This window comes from Terrapene carolina, unplaced genomic scaffold (assembly GCF_002925995.2).
Source record: "Terrapene carolina triunguis isolate 2854851 unplaced genomic scaffold, T_m_triunguis-2.0 Scaffold95, whole genome shotgun sequence".
In the NCBI taxonomy this organism is placed as follows: Eukaryota; Metazoa; Chordata; order Testudines; family Emydidae; genus Terrapene; species Terrapene triunguis.
This window is the reverse complement of record NW_020664446.1, coordinates 28,576,629-28,595,148: the sequence shown is the minus strand read 5'-3', so window position 1 is coordinate 28,595,148 and position 18,520 is coordinate 28,576,629. Positions and strand designations below refer to the sequence as shown.

Sequence of the window (18,520 nt, the reverse complement as noted above, 5' to 3'; positions counted from 1 at the left end):
CATTTCAGTAGTTAATTTCAGAGAACCTATATTTTAATCATATGGCACTAAGAGAAGTGATTAGTAATTTTGGCATCCTGAAAAGTTCCCTAGTGCCATAGCTCAGATTTAAACCAGCTGATTTTTTCATATTTATATAACTTTTAGGTTTTTCCTGTACATCTTATCGGTTCAGTAATTGGAGTAATGAGCACTAGGTTAAACAATTAACTGTGGGCAGAATATTTAACTATTGATGCTCATAATAAAAAAATTCTGATGTAGTTCCATATAGTCTATAATCATCTCCGTTTCAGAGATGCAAATATTAAGGGTATCTAAAAAGTCCATATTGCTTGTACAGGGAAATTCAACATGAAACAAGGCTGGAATGTCACTTAAGAAGATAGGTAAAAATATGGGATTTTGTTATATGTTTATTGTTGTGGTGTTTTTTGTTGTTTTGGGTTTCTTTCTTTCTTTCTTTCTTTTTGCTAGTGCCACTAAATTTTCAAATGACCACCAAGAGAGATTTTTTTTAGAAAAATTACATAAAGATGCATTTAAATGCAATGAGAACAGCAGAAAGATGCATAGTAGTTGTAGTATTACCATGCAGAATCTAGTTTAAACAATGCTCAGTGGATGCGTTCCAAATGCTATTTCACTGTCTGAATTGTCAGAGGCCTTAATCTGAAGTTTTGTGTGTGAGGACATCTGCATGCACACTTTTCTGGCACTAACACTGGGATGTAAATGGAATTTGAATGTGTTTTGTGTGTGTGAATTCTGTCTCTCATGCTCCTAAGTATTAGTGTTCAAAAAGGACACATGAAGGTGTATTTTGGGGACCGGTGGAAGCCAGTTTTGAAAAATTTGCTCCTATAGATTTCCTGTATTAAAGGGAAAATTATGTGGTTGGATAATATTTAAATATTATTTAAAAGCAGTTTTTAGCTGGTCACAACAGTGGGTTCCAACAAAATAAGTCTGGGAACTAATTCCTTTAACGGTATGGGGTCCTGCTAAAAAGACCACTTCTCTCCTAGTCTGGGACTTCCACAATTGAGATTGGCTTGGTTGCTTGAGCTAACAGCCCTAGGTTTTAACAGAGAGGTTATCTGGTTTCTCAGTGAAAGGGCCTTGATTCTTTTTCCATTTTAGTTCAATAGAGTTGAAAAGTACTTTCTCAGGGTCTCTCTGGGTTGAAGAGTGCACATAGACTAAGACACTTGCAGGTCAATGGTCACCAAGAAAAAAGAATGTTGAAAATAGCTCTGCTCAGAATGCGAGTAGATTTACTGCATTTTTAATTCTACGAAAAGCAAGTGACATCAGAAGTCTTCACAAAAATAAATAAGAAAAGCAGTAGGAGCAAAGAGAAAAAAATGTTTTAGGTAGAAAATCAACATCAGTGCATTTTTCTAGAACTTACCACGTAAAGCAGAATTGAAGCTAGGTTAATGGTATCCACATTGTCACATTTTTCAAAAGATTTGAAAGATATTCAGCGCTTAGATGCCATGGTGCCTTCGAAATACTTAAGACAGATAGCACAAGAAACTTCTTTCAGCTGATTTATTGCCTATGAGGAAAAACAAGAACAGAGAAATTGTAGTTGTTTGACATTTGTAATTCTATCCATAGATTAGTATTTCATTTGAAGTTTTGTAGAACTGAACATAGAAATGTGTTATTTTTCCCCTAGGCCAGTGATAAGGAAAGTCTTAAATGAATGCAGTGTTTTTTTAAAAAAACCCGCTAAATATCCAAAGATATCCACCATAGTGAACTATCATATATGGATTCCCTGAAAAAGACCAGGTGTAAAACTCCAAAAGCTCTTTAGGATTTTGCCCACTGAATTGGTGGAAGCTGTTCCATATGTGCACCAACTAACTGTACCAGTGCTGCCCCCATTTTTCATTGACTGCCGTTGTTGCAGCAGTTCCTGAGATAACCATTTTACAAGCCATTCCAGTTCATGATGTATTTCTGCCTCATTTCTCCCTTGATCTCTTTGTGACCTTTTCGGTTCTTCCATTTACCAGGTGTGACAAATGTGGGAATTTTCTGTAATAATATTTTTATAAGCTGTCTCTGACACTGTACCTGATCACCCTCATTATTGTGTCACCAACATCATAAGATGTTGTGCACCAGATGCCTGGCTGTGTCCACATCCTGACAGATAATCTTCTTGAAATCTTTATGCTTTTTGGGGTGTGGCAGAAAATTCATTTAGGTATCAGCCTGCTTCTGTAGCTTGAACTGTGCCTTGCCCAGGTAAGACATAGCTACCACAGATGGCAGCTGTTGCAAAAAGGCAAACCCTTTTCCCATGGGCAACCTAACTTCCCAACTCAGGGTCTGGGCTGATGCACTCTGAGTTTATCCAGTCTAGTCTTGGCAACTGTCAGTCATGACTTTAGGAATCTCCTGGATAGGGTCTGAGTCATCAAACCCAGAAACCTTAGCCAACCATCTCTAAAACTGAAGAATAGTTGGCTATTCCTGGGCACACTCATTCCCTTTGCACTCTCTGCCAATGTGGTCAGCCTCTGTTTCATGTGTGTACAAATAACTTTATTGAATTTCCTTGTCAGCTGGGCTTTCTGATCCTCAAAAAACTACATCTTGTCTGGATGAGCCAGTATATCAGAGGGCCAGTAAAGGAACAGCACTACTAATCTTTGCATACCAATGAAAGCTGACAGGAACAAAGTGCCAAGAATGTAGATTATCCCTGCCAAAAAAAGAGCCAGTATTGTTCTCTTATTTGCTTTCAGACTGGCCAGGTATCACGGATCTACAGTCTATGACCAGCCTGTAACCAGGCCCTTGGGAGTGACCCTTTAGTGTGCCAGGCCCCAAGGACACACACAGTTCTTCAGCCTCTAAGGCTCTGAAACTGGGCCTTCGGGCACCAGCAATCCCTGTCTTTCTCTGTGGTTCCCTGCAGCGAATCCAGCCAAACCAGACTCCTATGGGAGACTTGTACTCTACTCCTTCAGGGCTCAATGCTCTCCGTACATATTTGCAGCAATACTTGCCAGCCTTTTCAAAACAAGGTAACCATTTATTAGTCCCCTGCCATATAAATTCTGAAAGTCCTTAGGTTAGGAAAGAGAGGTAAGGTTAAGACAGAGATCAGACTGGCCAACGCCAGGCCAGGGCTCCCTGGAGGCATGCTGCTGGTGAAACCATCTTGGCTCCTCTTCTCTGGTCTGTCCCTTTGTCTTTGGCTCCAGGTATGTGTCTGTGTCTTTGAGAGCTCAGCTTTTAATACAGCCACCTATTACCTTGTCTTTATTCTCCAGCTCCAACCATGCTATATTCACATGTTCATCTGCCTCTGCAGCTAATCTTTGGTCATTAGGTTTCCCACTGTCTCTGTAGGGTCTTCTATTCAAGTATGTTGATTCCAGCCCAGACAGTCCTAATGGCTATAGGTCTCAAATATCTGGCCTTATCTCCCAGAGAGAAAATGAGTTCTCCCTTCTGCCCCAACCCCCAAATGGGTAGTGATGCCAGACCTTGGGCATAGATGTGCACAAATATTCATGACTGCATTTTTCTGGCGTTTATAATGAAGTGAAGCAGAAAGTTGAGGCGTAAAATTCTCTTTTTGGGAGAAAGTGAAAGCCAGTGTGATGAAAGCAAAAAAGGCTTATAGTCACTTCCTATGGTCTTTTGTCCAGTCATTCACCCTCTCCACCACAGAGGAATGAGCAATAAGCACAAACTGAGAAGCCCGCTTGTATAACTAAACCGGGATTTGAGTATTGAGAAAATGAGGACATTCTACCTACTTTGAGGACCTTCCTTAAGGAGGGAAACTAAAAGCTTTTTATCTCTGATGTCCCCTAAATACCTTCAATGAATAGGTCTGAGCATTAGCCAACAAGGCTACAAAATTAATTTTTTAAAATATGTTTCAAAATGCACCCCTTTTTTGAATGTAATTGATCTTAGCAATATGAGCAAAAGACACTGCAGGGATTCTAGTCCCTCCTGGCAAAGAATATTAATGAGCCTCTGACACTAGAGGGATCCCCACTGGATTATAATTTTCCTCATTACAGTTTTTGAGATCTATCTGTTAGCTAGTTTTTAATTCATTTAATATGTGCTACATTGATTTTGTGTAGAGCTAATATTTGAATTAGAATGGAATGCAGTATTAAGTCAAATGTCTCACAGAAGCCTACTATGATAAATAAACTTGATATTTTTGATGAGATCACAAATTTGGTTGATAAAGTAATGGTTGACAAGACCTATTTTCCATAAAACCATGTTTAACTTTAATTATAATACTGTCTTTTAATTATTTACTGATTGGATCGTTTATCACCTTTTTCAAAACTTTGCCCGAGATCAATGCCAGACTAGCCGGCCCATAGTTAATCAGGCCATTCTGTATAGCCTTTTAAAATATTTGCACAATTTTCCAGTTCTTTATAATTTCCACAGTGTTCCAAGATTTGCTAAAAAGCTACATCAGTGACTCAGGGGCCTTCTGCCTATTCTTTTAAAACTCTAGGGTTCCACTCACGCTACCACTGGTATGTTTTATGAAGCTGTTTTCACTCAAAAACGGGTCTCCTCGTTCTAAAGAGTGTTTTGTTTTTTTCCTACCTAATGGCCCTAACGTGGTGCCCTCCAAGGCAGAGAGGATGGGATGGTCAGTGTAGCACCTGATGCTTTGGCCTTCTTCTGCTAACTGTTGCACAGGAAACTCAGGTGGAGTTGGACTTCACAACATTTGTGCACCTCCACTTTATGCAGTGGAACTTACCAGTTTCTGTACATTCTGTTGTGTCCCTCCAGGGCCACAGAGTAGGAAACTAGAATGACCCTTTAAACAATATTCGCAGGAGCCAAAACAATAAAGGTAAGATGAAAGCATAGCTATTCTAGATATAGAGTGTGTAGGAGTAAGGAGACTTATAGTCAAGTAACTTAACCATTTCTTGGTTCTGCCTAAGCAAGTTCTTAAAAACAAACAAAAAATCCATTGTAAAATATCTCTGATCTGATTTAAATTTTTGTTGCCCTTCCCCATGAATTTAGCTCAATTTAAAATTTTCTGCAGTTCAGTTACCAATTCTTCCTCATGCTGCTAGGCCAACTAAACAGCTGTCATTTTTTCAAACTCATTAAAGTGCTGATCCAGCAAAGCAGATGCATAATTTTAAGCTCATGATTAATTTCGTTGACTTCAATAAGAGTAAAGGCTAAAAGACTTAAAGTTATGCATGTGTTAAGAGCATTTCTAGGTAAAGGCCTAATTTCCTTGTTTGTGAAGTAAAAGAAAAATGGAATAGCTGGAGAGCAATTAGAATATTGGACTCCAGCCAGCTAGAGGCAAGATGTACAAGGCTGTGGGAAATTATACTATAGATAAATACATTCTGTTTTCCCATATTTTTTCCAGTTTTCATATTAAAGAAAGCAATAAATCAAAGTTTGATTTCTTCCTCTCCCCACAACACAAACACCATTTATCATGAGCTAATACAGCAGTACAGTAGGACAAGCTGTAATGTGCTTCCACTGTACTTGCAAAAAAATAAACACTGAATTTAAAGAAACGGTCTCTCCCAAGAGGGAGGTATATTCTGTTGTGGAGTTTGTGATCAAAATCAGAAAACTTTTCATTTTAAGAATTTGGATTAAATTGCTGCTTCTGAGTTTTCCTCTAATGTAAAGACAGTTATGGCTTGGAGTCAAGCCCAGAGTAAGGGACAGTATGATGTGTGAGGTGGGGCGTAGTCTGCACAAGGTTGTAAGGAGGTGCTTTGCATTGTACCCCTCTGTTGCTGTACCAGACAGAGCACAATTTGGCCCATAGCTATAGTCTTTAAACTCTTACACAATTTAAAATATTTTGATTATGCAGTCATTTACTTGGGTCCTGATTCTGCACCATTGACATCAGTGGGAGACTTACCACCAAGTCTTCTGTTTTAGTATTGGGGGGAGGGGGAATAACATTGTGTAACATGATCCCTTGTACATCTGATAGTATATTTTATTGTATTACAGTGTCTCTTTTTTTTTTTAAGTGGACCCTGGGGGGAAATGAAAAGTTAAATCCAACAGAGAAATATTCAAAATGTTATGCTAAAGGCTGTGAAAAATAGCCTGGTATGAATAACTCACATTATACCAAAATATCCTCTTTTGGGAATGTTGGGGAAACTTGTGAATGCATATTTTATGTATGTCCTGCAGGAGTTGTAGTACTCTCTTTGCATTAACCTTTTCATCTTTTACATTTACTTTTATTTGATAGAAACGTTAAAATGTGTTATTTAAGACTTAACGTTGGGTCTCTACTTGTTAAATCCTTATAAAATACTGAAAATGCAACAGGTATACTTCATCCAACTCCTGGCATGAATAGTGATTTATCTCACTTGACAGCTTTGGGATTCCAATCCTTTCATCAGGTAAAGAAAAAGAAATCTGAGAACACAGCACACTGAAATGTTTTACCAGCTTGTTTCATTTGATTTCACAGTTTCTGAATTTTTTTGTTTAATTCTTTGATTGAAAAGTATTCAAAAAACTGTCAAATCTAGTCACATGTGAGAAAATTTTGTAATTGTGATTTTGAAAAAGCTGCATTAAATAGAAGATAAAAGCTATAAGGTATTGTAAATGAAGAAAGGGCTTGGAGCTAGGAGATCTATCGTTTAATCTCCTGTTTGGGAATTATTGCCTTATAGTACCATTCTTCTATATAGCACTGTAATGGGGCGCATGCAGCTCTTCTGGGAGAAGCATGAATTTATAAAGTCTCCTGATAGAATGTAAATAACTGAAATTTTCTTTAGATAACAAAAAGTGTTATTAGATGTTTAATATAATATATTTTTGTTTGACTTGCAGAGAGCTACTTGAATGTTTCTTGGATGCTTCGAAAATGAAAGAAGCAGTGGATTTTTCATCTACAGCAGCCGCATTCATTAAAAATAATGTTCCAGATAAATACCAACACATATTTTCTCTAATGGTAATTTTAAAATATATCTATCTCTATATATTTATATCTGTATCTATCTAATCTATAATATTTAAATTAAGGATCAGAATTTGATTCCAGAACTAGCAAAATGCACTGTGAAGTCAGTGAGAGTTTTGCCAGCATCATGAATAAAGGATTTCAGCACTTTAAAAGTGGTTTATCACAAAACATAAAGATCACAAAATATCCCAGAATGCAGTTTCTGGTAAATTTTATTATTGAATTTCTCTTTACCATTTATCAGAAATTTCAGAACTTTGAGTATAACTGAAATAACAAATAATGCAAGGTAAAGCAACATAGAACTGATGTACGACAAAGGCAGATATCAACAGTGAAAATAATTTGCATAATTGTTCATTTTGCTGTTATAGGCTAAAGTTAACCCTGGGGTAATGTCACTAGATTTTTACACCATGTTATTCTTATAAAACAATATTATAGGGATAGCTACTGCTAATAATAATATTTGGGGATACTCTATGTTAATAACTTAATAAGCATAACCTGGGTTAATAAACTCTTCTTCATCCAATATGTTAATTAGCTTAATTTACATTTATTAGCTCATAAATAAAGTAACTCAAGTTAAACTATTTAACTATGAGAAAGTCCTATTTTAAAAGGCAAAAATTCCAGAGTAGCTAAAGTGTTTGGGGGAAATGAATGAATGAACATGAGTGTATAGGACAATTCTTTATTATGTGTGCCTTATATTTCCCATTATACAAATTTTTCCAAAACATTTCTTGGGGAGCTGTAACATTTCCATGGTTTGCAACAGAACTGAAATTTGGCAAGGGAGTGTTTGAGGTCACAGAAGTACCTCTTAAAAACAACAAGGAGTCTGGTGGCACCGTAAAGACTAACAGATTTATTTGGGCATAAGCTTTCGTGGGTAAAAACCTCACTTCTTCAGATGCATGAAGAAGTACCTCTTGTGGTCTCCCTTAAAATCCATTTAGATTTGGCCAAGTTTCAAATTGTTAAAAATTGCCACTTGCAATCTGCATTCTGCTTAGTAGAGCTTGCTAGAAACTTGCTGCTAAAATTGATTACCATTGCACTGGCACTAAGCATGTTCCCCAGCATCTCACTTCAGTGTGCCACTGATGGATTCTCTTCATCTTCAAAATGCTGATTGGCCTAGGATTAGATGAACTGTGTGTGAACTAGGAGATCTCAACTCATGTCCACTAATTGATAATAATTCTGAGCTCTTCACATCCTTATTGTTTGGCAAGACTTCATACCCCAGGGAGGGATTACAAAATGGGGGAATAGATCCCAAATCTTTAAAATGGGTGCAGGACTCCTTACAGTTGTGATATTAATGAAGCAGTAAAATGGAGGCAAAGCCAGGCTGTGCATTGTTAGCTGGTTGGAGACACTGTTGAGAGAAGCAGCCTGGAAGTAGCCTTAAAATGAACATAAAATGGTTTTAAAATTACACCTGGATTGAATGTCTGAGCAGTGCCACCAGGCTTTGCACTCCCTTTAGTGCTTTAGTAATAGCATAATTGATTCCAGGAGCCCATTCAGCTTTTAAATAACATTCCATGAGGAAAAATACTCTGCAGGGGATAAACAGAGAATTCTTGAGTGGGAGATGGGTCAGGAAGGAGATAAACAGATTGAAGAAAGGTAATGCAGGAATGGAAGAGCTTTTAAAATAACCAAAAAGTCTGTTGGGGGTAGAGGGAAGCTAAGCCTTCCTCACAAATAGGAGGACCAAAGGATGAGATGGTTGGGAGGACGGAGTGGCAGGGTGAGATGTGAGAGAAGTTGAGGTGGTCATGTTTGTTGGCATGTGGAAGGTGAGTACAATAGGCAGTAAATCAGGGTAAATCAGAGCAGATGAATTTGTGTGCTGTGGTTAATGATATATAAATATACAGGTGTGTGGCAGTAGTGGTACTGTGTTCATCCACAGTAACTAGAGGAGACTGTTTCAGAATCACAGCTTTTAAATAAATGCTTTAGTTAGTACTTTAAATCAAATCCTAATAGTATGTAGAGGTTTAACTTAATGGGCCAGGTGGCATAAATTGGCATAGCCCTAGTAGGTAAAATATTCTTGCCTGTTATGCAGGAGGTCAGACTAGATTATCACAATGGTCAGGGCCTGTGCAAGGAAGTTTCGCGCCCTAAGCGAAACTTCCACCATGCGCCCCACCCCAGCCCTGCGGCAGCTCCTCCCCCTCCCCCTGCACTGAGGCGCCCCCCCCGCGGCAGCTCCCCCCCCTGCCCTGAGGCGCCCCCCTCCCGCGGCAGCTCCCCACCCTGGGGAGCCATGCAGCAGCTCCTCACCCCACCTCACCTCTGCTCCGCCTCCTCCCCGAGCACACTGCCCCCCCTCTAATTCTCCTCCCCTCCCAGGCTTGTGGCGCTAAACAGCTGATTGGCACCGCAAGCCTGGGAGGCGGGAGAAGTGGAGCAGCGACGGCATGCTCGGGGAGGGGGCGTAGCAGAGGTGAGCTGGGGTGGGTAGCCCTGCGGCAGCACCCCCGCGCCCTGAGGCACCCCCGTGGCAGCTCCCCACCCCCCCGGCCCGGGGAGCCGTGCGGCAGCTCCCCACCCCAGCTCACCTCTGCTCCGCCTCCTCCCCGAGCACGCCGCCCCTGCTCTAATTCTCCTCCCCTCCCAGGCTTGCGGCGCCAAACAGCTGATTAGCGCTGCAAGCCTGGGAGGTGGGAGAAGTGGAGCGGGGAGGGGGCGTAGGAGTGCTGTAAAAAAAAATTGGGGGCACCGCTTTTTGGCGCCCCCAAATCGTGGCGCCCTAGGCAACTGCCTAGTTTGCCTTAATGGTAGCACCGGCCCTGACAATGGTCCCTTCTGGCCTTAGAATCTATGGAAGGAAAAATGTAGTCAATGAAACTACATTAATTTACACCAGCTGAGGACCTGTTCCTTTGTGGTTTATTAAAATGGTGAATTATTTTGTTACAATTTTTGTAGGTGCAACACAAACTAATGAACACTTCCCAGATAGAGGAAGACATACAAAGCTCCATCAGTTTGTCAGTCATTTATAAAATTCAAACAATAAAATCGTAAGTATTGGAATCCATCTGTCCTTTTGAATTTTGATTTCTGACAATAAATATGTAAAGCCAGATCCTAGCTCCTGCTCTGGTGACACAAAGCTAGCTTGTAAAGCTAGCTTAGCTGATCACTAGAGGAATCTTCTCGCCTAAAGGAATTCTAGAAATCTGGGTGGCATGGAGAAGCCATGATGGATCCAATGCCACCCCTCTCCCAGCACCTAGCACAAGGGAAAGAGGTGAAATGATCCATTGGGACAATGTGCCATTGTGTGAAAATTATGCTGAGGCCCCAGAACTGAGGGAATTTAAAGATGTCTTAAAGTCATCGTTGCATAAATGTAGCTGAGTACAGATAACTGTACATAAATCTTAAATGAGGAGAGAGAGAGAATTGTGGAAGTCACATCTTAACTATAGGGGGCAAGTCATAAGGGGAGAAATCATCACCTATAGCTTTTAAAAATTTTAAAACAAAGAACAAAACACAGGCATCTAGACCTTGCTTTCTCTTAGCAATTGCCAAACACAACTGAGCCCATGGTCCCAAAAAGTTAACCACATAATTTCCCCTACTTCTCAACCAAAGAGCCATTCATTTAAGGGCAAATTCTGTTCTTATGTAGATAGAGGCAATTCTGGAATAACTTTTGCTTCTGTAAATAAGAGCGAATTGAGCACTCTTTTCTTTGAGCCCCTTTTCCTTGCCCATATGTTCAGTTTCATCCTCCATCTCTAACATTTCTCTCACTCTGAAGTTTTCTTCTTGTTTGGGATTCAAAACATTTTTCAGATTCCATTTGAATCCAGATTATTCAAGATATCCAAGCGTATGCTGTTCATGTGGATATTTTCTTATATGGCATTTTGTTTCTTGGGAATCCTTAACTATTTCTTGCCATGTTGCTATGTTTACTTTCATTTTGAATAATTCTGTTACAATAAGCAGCAGTACATTCCACTTAAATGATGAGCTAGAAACATTACTGTGGTTAGGATTCATACGATACATCTACAGAGCAAAAAACAACAACAACCAAAAACCAAAACCCACAGAAGTGAGCCTCAGAACCTGGGTCAACTGACTTGAGCCCACAAGGCTTGCACTGTGGGACTAAATTTATCAGTGTAGACATTCAGGCTTGAGCTAAAGCTTGGACTCTGAGACCAAGTGAGGAGGGAAGGTCTCAGAGCCCAGGCCAAAGACCCAGAGCCTGAAAGTCTACACTGATATTTTTAGCCTCACAGTGTGAGCCACACAAGCCCGAGTTACTCTGACTCGCTGCCTCGGGAGTTTTTTTGCAGTGTAAGTGTACCCAGAGTGTTACAGAAGAATATTTGAAATATTTATTTTTCTGATTAAATAATCATTAGTATTTAATATAATTGCAGACAATTGGATACAAATGAGTTTCCAAGAGAAGCCGCCACAAGTCTGAATACTGTGTTTGAACTTTTGAAACAGTATGACGAGGATTCTTCAATTTCAGTTCTTGATGAAAAGTAAGTTTTATTGGTCATAGTCCTCTGAAAGCTCACGATGAACCTGATTCTGCTCCCATTGAAGTCCATAGCAGAATTTCTATTGATCTTTGTGAAAGCAGTTATTCTTAATCATTATTTGCAGTAGCACCTAGATGTTCAAATGAGGGATCAAGGTCCAATTTTGCTAGATTAAACAGCCCTGTAGTATCAAATATCTTTTCCCTGTGTAGGTACTTATAGACCATGATTAAATCTCCTTTTAACCTTGTCTTTGATAAACTGAATAGATTGAGCTATTTATTCTCTCAATTTAAAATAATTTTCCAGACCTAAACCATTCCAGCTCTTTTCTGAACCCTCCCTAATTTTTCCAACATGCTTTCTGAAGTGCAGACACCACACTGGACCCAGTATTCCAGCAGTGGTCTCACCAATGTTGTATACAAAGGTAATATCTTCTTTTTACTCTTCATGCTTGATATTCTCCTATTAATCCATCCAAGTACTATCTTAACTTACTATCTTAGCCATAATTTGCACTGGAATTTCATGTTCATTCAATTATCTTTCAGTCCTCCTTAGGGTCACAGCTTTCTAGAATGCAGTCCCCTTCCTGTAAGCATAACCTACATTCTTTGTTCCAAGACATATGACCTTACGTTTGGCTGTAGTAAAATGCGTGACATTTGATTGCACCATGTTTGCCAACTGACCTGGATCGCTCAGTATCAATGATTTGACCTCATTATTTGCCACCTTGCCTGTCTTTGTGTTATCTGCAAGCTTTATCAGCAATTATTTTATATTTTCTTCCAGATCAGTGAAGATGATGATAAGGAATAGTGTTGGGCTAAGAACCAATCCCTGCAGGATCCCATTAAAACACCCTCACTGGTTGATAATTTCCCATAGACAGTTACATTTTAGTATTGATCAGTTAGCCTGCTTTTAATTAATTTACTGTTTGCTTATGTATAGTGCTAGTATTAAATCGCAATGGCTTGCAGTATTAATTCAGATACCTCAGAGAAATCCAAGTGAGATTTATCACCTTAATCAAGGAATTATATCAAGTTGATTGTATGAGACAAATGATCTTTTAATGATTTTAATTTTTGCAGAATTCCTTTGCTTCTAGAATTGGCTCGTCTTTCTTTGAAGTTAAACTGTATCCAACTTGCATTTGATTGCATACATGATTTGAAGAGAGCTGGGATTAAAGTAAGTGTTAGGATTACACTGGTCTAATACTTTATTGTAACTATGCTTCAAAACAATTCTGTATGCATTGAGGCCTATTCTCACATTGAGGTACTGATGTAATTAGCCCTCATTAATATGAATAGGAGTTACTTGCATAAATTTTCTGTCCCTAAATTAGAGAAAAGATGAAAGATGAAGAAAAAGAGTTTAACTCACAATAGTTAAAAGAATAGTTTTGTTAAATAAAATGTTAAATACAGATTCTTGTCCGTATTTTGAAACTGTCTCCTGTGGAATGTCTTAATTGGGGATACCTCCAAAACTCCTCATGTGGGAGATATCTTTCTCTCAAAATGATGTCTGCAGTTTTAGAAAAGATTTAACCAGCCCAGCTTTGGAAGATTCTGTCAACCATCTATATGTAAGCTATAAAAGCAGTGATATTTTACTTAATATTCACGTCACTCTTTTTGAATAAAATATTGTGTAATCAATCTCAGTATACAGCAGGTGGATTCCAGCCCTGCTGAGAGGGAAGAGGGGCATTCATCTGTGCCAAGGTTAGGCTGTTGGTTAGGGTAAAGGTATGGGGCAGTTCAAGAGGGGCTTACCAAAGACATGCCTCAGGTTATTCACTCTTCTTGGTACTGGGAGGTTATAGGGCTGTTTCTTCAATGAATGCACAAGTCTGTATAGGCTGTGAAACCAGCTGCTCTTGCTATCTCCTCCCATTGCTGAATTTGAGGGGTTGAGTCCGGCTCCTTCCCCAAGCCTCTTCTCCTGACATTTTATTGTTTTAATTATTATTATTCTGTAGTAATTAGATTATGGTGGCAAACAAAGTGTATATCTAGGGGATTGGAGCGGAGTATAGTGAGTATTGTGTGCCTGTCCTGCATGCTGTCACTATAACTGTTGTCCTGGGTGGGTGTTTGTCCCTGTCCACTCTCACCTCCAGACTGGCTGAAGGGGCCTCTTGTGTTTATTCTTTCTGTCTCTTTATTGTCTACCACTGCACATAGGGAGCCCTAAAGTTCTCAGACATTATAGTGCGGAAGATCTGCTGTTCCTGTGGGGCAAGAGGGGGGATTTACAGATTCAAAAACTATGTCCCTCTCCCCAAAGTGTGTGTGTGTATATATATATATATGTATAGGGGCACCTGTCACAACCAATATTATTAAGGTTGCCTGGTGATTGCCATTATAAACCCCTGTTTTCAGTTGCTTGTAACTTTACCAAACTTTAACTGTTGAGGCTGAAGTTTTCCATGTTAGCGGTCTACCTCAGGCTGATTGTTTTTTGGTGTTGTGTTTTGTTTTGTTTTTGATGTTTTTTAATTTCAACCAAAATGGTTCGGCCATTTCCAAGAATGAGGGTAGGGAAAAATAAAGTTTGCAAAGCTCTTGCACCCCCCTCCCCCCACATGCTTTGGAATAGCAGCTTGAAATTTGGCAACAGGGGGTGCTGTCAGTGATGTGTCTTTTTACTGCCCCAAGAAAATCTGCCAAAATTTGGCCAAATCATGGTTCACCCAAAGACTCTGAAAAATCATGGTTCATCCAAAATCGCCAAAGATTCCATCCTCACTGAGCATGCTTGAGCTTCTCACAGCTCCTAGTGCTGACTAAACTGTGCATGCACCATCCCCTACAGAGTGACTGAGCATGCTCCTGCCCTTCATAGCTCCAGCATGTGAGCAGGTTGTAGCATGCACCATCCCCACAGAGCAACTGAGTATACTGCAGCCCAGGGATATGGGGCAAACCTGCACTTTCCTTGTACTGGCTGCTTCTGGCTACTCTGGGCCAGGATGGGTCTGAGCACTAGATCTGAGAGCAAAGAGCCTGATCATCTATGCTTTCGGTGAGACACTTGCTGTCACTCAGGCAGTGCGGAAGAAAGCGTCTGATTTAAATGCAGTGGGGACCAAGTGTCGGACCTAGGGCATTGTGGGGATGGACTGGGGGAGTATATTGGGAGCAGGAGCCTAGTGTATAAAGACTGATCCTGGTTGGACAAGGAGACTGGGAGCTGGGGAGTAAAGTGTGCTTGGTGGAGGGGGGCAATGAGCTAGTGGGCACTCGGGGGGAAAACTGAGATCAGACAAAAGTTTGTTGAATCAGAGAAATTTCTGCAAAGCATTTTATTTTTGATGAATCAGTATTTTCTGTTGAAATTCTGTTTTGTCAGAAAATTCCTGATCTGCTGTACTATTGAGAGACTTATTGGAATAATTTTTCATATAGATTTTAATTTTGCACCTTTCCGAAGCAAACATCTGCATCAAATATCAACAATAGCATTGGAGCCCATCCAGCATGTAAAATCAGATAATTTTGTCCAGTACCAGCTCAGAAGCAATCAACCATCATTCTTGACTCTTTTGTCTTACTCTTGAGAATTGTATGTTTTAGATGTAATAGAACAGGGTTATCAGTTAAAAGGTTTAATTTAAACTGTCAAAGTAAAATCACAAAGCTAGGAAAATGAAAGTTTTCAAAATAAAACCAAATACCAGTACTCCTAAGATGTAAACTAATGGAAAAAGAATTAAATGTACCTGTCCTTTTCAATCAACACAAAATCTTTGGTGTTTCCGTTTGCCCTTTCTACTATACTTTGCAAACATAATGGGTTGAATTCTCCTAGCTTCCAAATCCTCTTTGTGAACCTTAAAAAACTGGAGATGGCCACTTGAGAATTCTCTCTAGACTGGCATGTCCATCTCCTGTGCCAGCTTCTCCCAAAGTCTGCAATTTATATGAATGGAGGTGTGGGGGGGGGGATAATGTTTACTCCAGTGGCTCCAATCCTTCATTTCAGCGGGACAGCATGGGACTTCACTAGCACATCTGTTTGCAAGATTGGGGTCTAAATCACTATACTTGTAATTAATTTTACAAATATATTTTATATATTTATATTGTATAGGAGCCAGGGAAACTGATTGAAATAGAATGCCTGGAATGTGAATATGAAGTCCAGAAACTTGGCACTAAAATTGCAATCTATACTAAAGGTGTTGTTGAGGTATGTTCTTTAATTAGAAATAATTTGTATGAAGGTGAACATTAACTTTCTGTTAAATTTGCCAAAACTTGCACATTAACTGTGTCTCAATCTCATGCAACTTTGTAAAAAAAAACCCAGATCATTTTCAGTTTTTTCCATTAATTTTAATATATTATCTTTCTAATGGGCCTGAAAAAAAGAACATTGGGTGAAATAAATAGAATCCTCTGTTCTGCCATGATATCTGTAATTCGGTATAACAGGGCCATATCATATTGTTCCACAAGAACGAACCAAATTGTCTGGTTATACCAAAAGAACGATAGGAGACATTTGATATGGTTTTAATCATGCTGCAGCTCTATTTGATGTCTTGGACTACCTGGCAGATAAAAGTGTACAGTGGAGGTAACCTCATGTTTATAGAGTAACTTCCCAGGGGGCTTCCACCAGCCACCCTCTCTTTTTCCATCCAGGTCCCCTAGCCAACCCATTGCTGGCACCTTACCATCCACCCCCCCTTGTAGGAGGGTTAAGGTGGGCTATAAGAAAGGGGGTTTGGCTCCTTGCTGTACCATTCATCGGAACCCCAACTCCTCTCCATTCCCGTTCCATTCATTTGACCAACATCTCCCTTTAAAGTCTTTTACCAAGCCTTTTATCTGGTCACTGTACACCTTCCCTAAGGAATACCTGCACTGGACATCTGCCCCACACTTACATAATGAGTTGTGACATATAGCCTAACTCCCTTCATGCCACACATCAACAAAGCTCTCCCCGAAGCCACTGTGGGGAAGGCAAGAAAACCCCAACTTCACTTAGGCCAATTTGGTAATAAGAAAAAAATTCCTTCCCAGCCCCCCTAAAAAGGGTCTGCTAGCGCAGTGCCTATAACAAGTCTAGACCAAACCTGGTACTTCACCACCTAAAGGGGAAGAAGGGTGGGTGCTACCTCCATCTGCTCCATGTAAAAGGGGGCTTCACCACACAGGCTGTGCCTTTTAAGCCCTTATGTCCATCTGGTTCCCAGGAGATGAGTTAGTGTCACCATACTGGCCCCTTGTCCCCTTCTGCAGCAGTTTGACCTCTCTCTCTCCTCCCGTAAAGCACTGTTCCCTTCATTTGGCCAGCCAGCCAAATTCTCCCCTGCTTAAAGGCATACAGTCACTGGCAAAAAGGGGACAAAGGAATGCTGTGTCATACTCATATTTTTCATCATATCTAGGGAAACTATTTGCATACACATTGTGACGGGTTTGGTCACAGAGACCCCCTTGGGACTGTCGCCTGACATGCTGGAATTACCTCTTAGCCCATTTTCCCTGTCAGCTCGGGACTCCAGAACCCTGCCTTTTTGAGCCAGACACACTAGTCTGCTGCAACACAGACCCAGGTCTGGTCCACGCCCCCAAAGCTGCAGACTTTAATCAAAAACTGCTCAGCAAGTCACTTATCTCCAGCACCCAGACATCCACTTCCCAATGGGATCCAAACCCCAAATAAATCCATTTTACTCTGTATAAAGCTTATACAGGGTAAACTCATAAATTGTCCGCCCTCTATAACACTGATAGAGAGATATGCACAGCTGTTTGCTCCCCCAGGTATTAACCACTTACTCTGGGTTAATTAATAAACAAAAGTGATTTTATTAAGTATAAAAAGTAGGATTTAAGTGGTTTCAAGTAATAACAGACAGAACAAAGTAAGTTACTAAGCAAAATAAAACAAAACACGCAAGTCTAAGCCTAATACATTTAAGAAACTGAATACAGGTAAATCTCACCTTCAGAGATGTTCCAATAAACTTCTTTCACCGACTAGACTCCTTGTTAATCTGGGTCCAGTCCTTTCCCCGGTACAGTTCTTGTTAGTTCCAGCTCAGATGGTAACTAGGAGTTTTCTCATGACTGCAGCCCCCTTTGTTCTGTTCCACCCCCTTTTATAGCTTTGGCATAAGGCGGGAATCTTTTGTCTCTCTGGATCCCCACCCCTCCTTCTAAATGGAAAAGCACCAGGTTTAAGATGGATTCCAGTTCAGGTGACATGATCACATGTCACTGTAAGACCCCCCCAAGCCTCCATTTTTTCCGGCCTGACTCACAGGAATACAGGAAGACTTACAAGTAAACAGAGCCATTTACAACCAATTGTTCTAGTTAATGGGAGCCATCAAGATCCTAAGGCACCATTAATGGCCATAGTTTGCATAGTTACAATAGGACCTCAGAGTAATACTTCATATTTCTAGTTTTAGATACAAGAATGATACATTTATACAAATAGGATGAACACACTCAGTAGATCATAAGCTTTGTAATGATACCTTACAAGAGACCTTTTGCATAAACCATATTCCAGTTACATTATATTCACACTCATAAGCATATTTCCATAAGCACATGGAGTGCAAGTCACACACATTAAGGGCCAGATTTTGCAAATACATGCATGAAGGAGTAACTTTATTCCCATAGGTAATCACTTTGAGTTCAATGAGACTAGACACGTGAGTAAAGTTGCTTCTAAATAGAAGTGTTCACATGTTTGGAACCTAAAATATCAGTCACTTATTTCAATTATTGAATAATTAGAAAAAGACATATCAGTGCTATTATCATTTGAATAAATACAATAGAAATTTAGATATATTTAAGAAGTATCCATAAAACAAATGGATATAACTACATTTCTTTTTAGTTTTTACTGTGTTAAAACTCAACTGAAACTAAGAACTTGTGAATTTCTGCGGCAG

General features: G+C 39.8%; 1 protein-coding gene across 1 annotated transcript in view; it reads left to right on the top strand.

The window, feature by feature from the left end:
• The window catches only part of CFAP46 (cilia and flagella associated protein 46), a 195,461-nt gene that overhangs the window by 14,452 nt on the left and 162,489 nt on the right, over positions 1–18,520 (top strand). Inside the window, exons 7-12 of the mRNA XM_026651052.1 lie at positions 6,880–7,003; positions 9,974–10,068; positions 11,452–11,562; positions 11,933–11,992; positions 12,666–12,765; positions 15,682–15,780. Coding sequence (XP_026506837.1) covers positions 6,880–7,003; positions 9,974–10,068; positions 11,452–11,562; positions 11,933–11,992; positions 12,666–12,765; positions 15,682–15,780 — 589 coding nt within the window. The remainder of the gene's footprint in view (positions 1–6,879; positions 7,004–9,973; positions 10,069–11,451; positions 11,563–11,932; positions 11,993–12,665; positions 12,766–15,681; positions 15,781–18,520) is intronic.